The sequence below is a fragment of the Leiobunum rupestre genome, chromosome 6, assembly GCF_980474605.1.
Source record: "Leiobunum rupestre chromosome 6, qqLeiRupe1.1.hap1, whole genome shotgun sequence".
NCBI lineage: Eukaryota > Metazoa > Arthropoda > Arachnida > Opiliones > Sclerosomatidae > Leiobunum > Leiobunum rupestre.
In genome coordinates, this window is record NC_143389.1 from 69,063,541 (window position 1) to 69,069,820 (window position 6,280).

The following is a 6,280-nucleotide window of genomic DNA, read 5'->3' on the forward strand; positions in this document are numbered from 1 at the left end:
TAAACTTGGATTATAATCCTGGGTTGTTTTTTATTTCGTTAAATGAAGCATGCTAATATTTTGTTTTTAGAATTGAAAGCTCTAAATGTTTCCTGGTAAATCAAACGCCTTATTGAAGATTTATTTATAATTAAATACTTTTACCTAGATTGAGGTAGTAGCGGATTTGCCAGTTGGTCAAAATCATCAAGATCACGTATTATCTTGGGGTGTTCATTATACCATAGACACTCAAGATGCCTTTGTTTTTTCTCGATTTCAAGAAGACAAAATTACTCCTGGAACCGGTTAGTTTTGAAATACGTTCTCAAGTGTCTTTGTTTAAAACGCGTGAAAATGCTAGTTTTTCTCGAAATGTAATTAACATGGAATTGTAAAACGTGTAGGATATATTTATTCTTCACATAAGAAAGCTGTAAAGCATAGTCGAAAATAAAAAATAAGGTGGGCTCTATTTTTAACTATTATTGTGGTTATGGGAAAAACCATGTTAGTGTTACCTTAACTTTGTTTTTGGTGGGATTTTTCTTTAAATCTTTGAATTTTATTTATACGAGATTGAATATATATTTAAAAGTGCACAAGATGAATTTATTTATTTATTAATGAAAATGAACCCGACTAGTTTCGGATACGCGATTGCTCCGTCATCAGGGCTCTAGTCCATTTACAAACACTGATCCTTATAAATAACACCTGGTAGTTTCTCATTTGAAAAAGTAATTCATTCCATTGTTTAAAAGTATCGACACCAGGACCTAGGTTACTGTTTAAGCATTGATTTTTATCTATTGATTTTTTAATAAAATATGCTTCACAAATTCTAATTCTATTTTTTACAAGTTTGTAGTTTACTGTTCTCGAATTCAATCTTGTGTTGTAAGTTTGTTGCATGTGCCACCAGAGCTGATTTATCTTCCCTTTTGCGTAGAAACGAACTGTACATATCGGTGACGACAGACACAAAAGGTAAGATAAATCAGCTCTAGTGGCATATGCGACTAACTTACAACATAAGATTGATTTCGAAAACCAACTTTTCTCTACGACCACATAATTTACTCAAAAATAAGCTAATTTACATCTTACCAACTTTATTTATGAGTTTTCGACTATATATACTGTACAGGTTTCTAATTGAAATGTTAAATACATTTAGAGACAAATAATTTGAGTTCAATTTAAGACATCGTGTCACCTCACGGCTATGTTTCAATCATTGATATTATAAAACGTCATTTATTATTATTTTCATAATTGGCCACAGGATATTCAACTTCGTGTGGTGGTGTTGAAACCATTGGCTTCGTGAGAACTAAATATGCAGATGGCCCTGATGACCTGCCGGATGTTGAACTGGTTATGTTGTCTACGATGATGACTTGTAAACATCACAATAATAAGGTAGTTCGTAAATATGGTACAAAACTTACCAAAACAATCAAATGCTAAAGAAACTTCAACAATTTACGGAGCGCCATGGTTGATGAATGCGGTTGCGGCAAATCCCGTACACTCTAGAGAAAATTGATTTTAGAAATCTTGAAGTCAACTTGAAAATCCCGAAATCTCGGCGAAAATTAGATCCAAAATTTGGAAATTAGCTTTAAAAACCAGAACTCAACAAGAAAATCGTGCTCTGAAATCTAAGTTAATGATTTAAGAAATCACTTTGTGATTCAAAACGTGCACATACTCAAAGAAATTTTAAAACACCAATTTGGAGACGAAAACTAATTTTTTAAAACTATCTATGCATTTGCGCAATCGTTGTGAAATACTCTGATACAATGGTTAATCTATTTTTAACCGATTGGCGTGGTTGTTAATTTTGATAGAGCTTGGCATAAAATATGTTGACCCAATACGCGGCTTCAGGGATGTCAGGGACCCTAATTAAGCAGAAGCATAGGGACTCAGATTAACTCCACAAAATTAATGAGACCCTCAAATCTTCCTTTTCCTTTTAGTGTAACGTTAGGTTAGGTAAGAAACCTTATGGATATGTAATACTGTTTATTTCCTAAGGAAATATAATTTTGCTAAAACCCAAAAATTAATTAATAATTTTTTAGCTTAAAGGTTTTTTGGGGCAGTACCTCGATCGTGATGTGTTCTCTATCTTGCCCATAATCATGCGTCCTTTGTCTGTTGGTAACGTCACATTAAGAAGCGCCAATCCAGAGGACAAACCACTTATCAATATGCCCTTTCTTAGCAACAAAGACGACTTGAAAATTCTTGTGGAAGGTAATTAGTAGTATTTATTTAAATTGTTCAAAATATATTTTCAGTTAAACATTTATTATACCATTTAAAATCCTCGATAATACGAAGGAACCTGATTTTCGAATTATTTGATGGGGAAAACTAATTTCCGTTTGTTTGATGGGTAAATTAAATAATTGCAGAAATCACACGTGATTTTATTAATTTTTATCCTTTAAAACGAAGATTAATAGATTCCACGACTTCGCTATCAGTAATGTATCAAAAAAATCAGAAATATAAAAAATTTATCTTACTAGTGAAGTATCAATATAGAAATTTAAAATGAAACACGTACCTTGACGAAGATTCAGTTGGGATTGAATTTCGTTAAAAATAGTAAAATGTAAAAATTACACTGCGCAGTTATATTGATAGACCAGTGAGTTAGTATTCGGAAATTAATATTGGACGGTTTTCATCCCTCTCAATATTTACTTCGCAAACTTGATTTTGAAAATTCAACGGAATCCTGCTTGTACATGTTTCTACCACATCACATTAACAAGATAGGTAGATTAATACTTATCCCGTAAGATATTATATACTTCTGATGATATCTACTAGTCAACTAAAGTCCACAATCTTAATTATATCCATATGTTTTCTTAATTTTTTTTGATTAAAAATTGGTTGTCAAAGCTAAAGGTATTTACAAAAATTGACGTGGTACCAAAAATTAAAAAAAAATAAAAGTTTCCTAATATCCTCAGAAATGTGTATCTTTAAAGTTTTAACATTGGTCCCAATAGGGTTGAAGATAGCCATTCAACTCGCAGAATCGGAGCCGTTAAAACGCTTCGGAGCGAAGCCAATTGATCATCCAATTCCCGGTTGTGAGTCGTATCAGCCCAGCTCCGATCAGTATTTGGAATGTCTTGCTAAAATGACTGCCACTACGGCCTATCACTCGCTTGGAACTGCCAAAATGGGAGACCCTGAAAGCCTGGACACGGTGGTCGACCCGCAACTCAGGTGCCGTATTTTATTTTTAACGACACTGGAGTTAGAACAAGGTTTTTTATATTGAAAGCTTGGAGTTTGAACAAGGTTTTTTTATATTGAAAGCTTGGAGTTTGAACAAGGTTTTTTATATTGAAAGCTTGGAGTTCGAACAAGGTTTTTTATATTGAAAGCTTGGAGTTTGAACAAAAATGAGCTAGCTAACGTTTCATGATCACAAAAGATCTTATGATTAAACGAGGAAACTTTTAATATAAGGAACTTTATCAGAAGTTAATGTAAAGAGGTTTTCGGATAAGAATAGCTTAAACGTGACTCTTAACGGACCGAGGGCTGCAAAACCTTGTGGCTTTTCCAGGGTGGGGGGTCCGGTAGAAAAATCTCATTAATAATCGGTATGAAAACCGTTGAAAAATAGTGATGGAAAAATGGAAAACATTACATTTGGAGATAGCCATACCAGTTCTTTAGTCTGCTATAAGATCAAGTAGATGTATTTTACATTAAGCCACTGGTGACTTTATCCTCATAGTATTAAATTAGTATTGAAATATTTAAATAAAATATTTAAAATAAAAATACACAATGAAAGAATAGAAACATTTTCTTTTCTGGACATTCCAGAAAATTAAATATTTAAAAAATACTAAATACCTAGAAAGATAATATTAATTGAATATTATTAACACAGTCCTTATTAATTCAGTGCAAACATGTTTAAAGTGCTGTTGCGAGCGAAGTCTTAGTTAAAAAAATGTTATACCCCACTAAGATATTACAACTGATTTTACACTGAGAGATCAGTATCGAAGAAACTTAAGCACATTAAAATTTGGAAGTTTTTATATTTCCATGCCTAAATATTAATTTGATAATTAAAAGGACACAGGGTTTGTGTATATTAATCTAGTTCAAATATGTTTAAAGGGCTGTTAAAAACATGCATATACACCCATGAGATATTACAAACAATTTTAGACTGCGAGGTTCATATTTATATCAAAGCAACTTAAGGATATTAAAATATAATGTTTGTACATATTTATCATTAATAAACTGTTTAAGCCAAATGTAAAGGGGGAACTTGTTCTTCAAGTTCTACATTTTCAGTTGCTGGCTTAACCTCTATAATATTGGGCGTTTTAATAAACTTCCATTATATCCTGTGGGCTAAAAGGTGAAATACGTTTGGTGCCAAATTTTTAATTTAGTTTGACATTTTATGTTTTACTGCCTATTAAATCGATTTATTTAAATAATTACAGGTAGTCACTGCCAACTATTTTTCGAGGGGCTAACCACTCCCCGTAATCGGTGTACAACCTTTGACTGCACTAAAATGATTACGTAAATGAGTACAGATTTAGCACTACCAAAGGCTGTACTCATTGGTAATCGGTGTACAGATTTTCAGTGAGTGGTTAGCCCCTCGCTATTTTTATTCCACAAGATAGGCATTTTTAATCTAGCACTACTCATAATTTTCTTGTAAGGCTGACAGAGATAACTACTCTCTTTATTAATCCTAGGGCATATGCTCATTTCAAACCAAAGTAAAAAAATTTGATTAATAAAGGTTGATGTTTATTAAATATTGAAATACATTTTACATAGATAAGGTAAAAATAAAATGTAATATCGCAGCCCATTGCATTCACCTATTTTAATTTGTCAATAGGTGAAAGCAATAACCTTGGTCGACTTTTCGGATCCAGCTGTGCTTGGGGCGTCGGAAACTTCACAAAAAAATAATAAATTTTAGCTAATACCCGAGCACCACCGAAGTCATTTAGCGACATTTAATGCCTTTAAATTGGAGGCCGGGTTACTTCTGGGCGTGGACTCTCGTGGGCTGGGTGCCTATCGGCGTCGCTACATGAATCATCCTTATTCCCTCCCTCTGTGTGTGTGTGTGTGAAGTATGGATTTGTCTTCCCATTGCAGCATTTTCCCTATTCGTTGCCCTTATTTCAGAGTGCATTCCCCTTTCTAGCCAAATCTCCTCCCTCGCACACCTTTCTGTCTTATGTAAAAACCTAGGAGCAACAAACACAGCACCCCACACAAAGAGAACGCAACCCGTCCAAAGTAGTGCATTTTCTTGCGTACATTTTTCATTGGTTAGACGCTTTAGCGTCTGCTGCCGTTGGAAGGGGAAAGTACGGAAATTTTCTTCCCCCCTGCCCGGAAAACGCTCAGCGTAAAGGCTCGTCCAATGAAATTTGTACACCGCGTTAGCGTGTTTAAAGGCTAGCTGCGTTCCCCTTGCGTTTGTTACTCCTAGTGTAAAACTGTGTTAATGTAATTTTCGATGTCTCTTAAAGTTCTAGGCGTGTGCTTAGTATGCCTATTGGGTAATCCGTCACTTCCTTAGTTTGTGGTTTGCACATGAACCAAAGCTACAGGGTTAATTGATTTTGCAATGGTGTAAATAAGTCTACTATTTGATAAAACCCATCTCGCTTTATTCTTTAAAAATATCAAATCTAAGAAAAGAAAAATGGTAGGTTTGACCTTTTACTTAATTTTATTTCCAGAGTGAAAGGAATTCGAGGCTTGAGGGTCGCGGATGCCTCAGTGATGCCAAGCATGATAACTGGTCACACGAACGCGGCTGCCATCATGGTCGGAGAAAAAGCCGCAGACTTGATCAAGGAAACGTATTACGACACTAAGTCCAAAAATACTCACGAAGACGAGCTGTAGATTACCAACGTTTTTATCAGTTGTTATCGTTGTATTTTACCAGGAATTAATTAAAATATTTTATCACACATTTTCAAAAAGTAGATTTTTATTAGTATTTCGTATGTATTCGTCGTAATATAGTACAAATGCGTCTATATTTACCAAATATAATATAACTACGTACCCTAGATTCGAAATCACGGCGTTTATCGATAGCGCGTTTTCTCGTGAGGCTTTTACTGAGTTCGCGCCGGAAGTCGGAAAAATCGGGCTCCATAGGCAGGGTGAGAAATAAGGAATTTCAATAGATAACCCAAGATTATATTACTCACCTTTAGTTTTCTTTCGTTTAGAAATATTT

General features: G+C 34.2%; 1 protein-coding gene across 1 annotated transcript in view; it reads left to right on the forward strand.

The window, feature by feature from the left end:
• Positions 1-6,007, forward strand: part of LOC149943288 (glucose dehydrogenase [FAD, quinone]-like) — a 31,826-nt gene extending 25,819 nt beyond the window's left edge. Inside the window, exons 8-12 of the mRNA XM_090177988.1 lie at positions 149-287; positions 1,268-1,404; positions 2,076-2,250; positions 3,021-3,243; positions 5,769-6,007. Coding sequence (XP_090034114.1) covers positions 149-287; positions 1,268-1,404; positions 2,076-2,250; positions 3,021-3,243; positions 5,769-5,937 — 843 coding nt within the window. The 3' untranslated portion in view covers positions 5,938-6,007. The remainder of the gene's footprint in view (positions 1-148; positions 288-1,267; positions 1,405-2,075; positions 2,251-3,020; positions 3,244-5,768) is intronic.
• Positions 6,008-6,280: the final 273 nt, after the last annotated feature.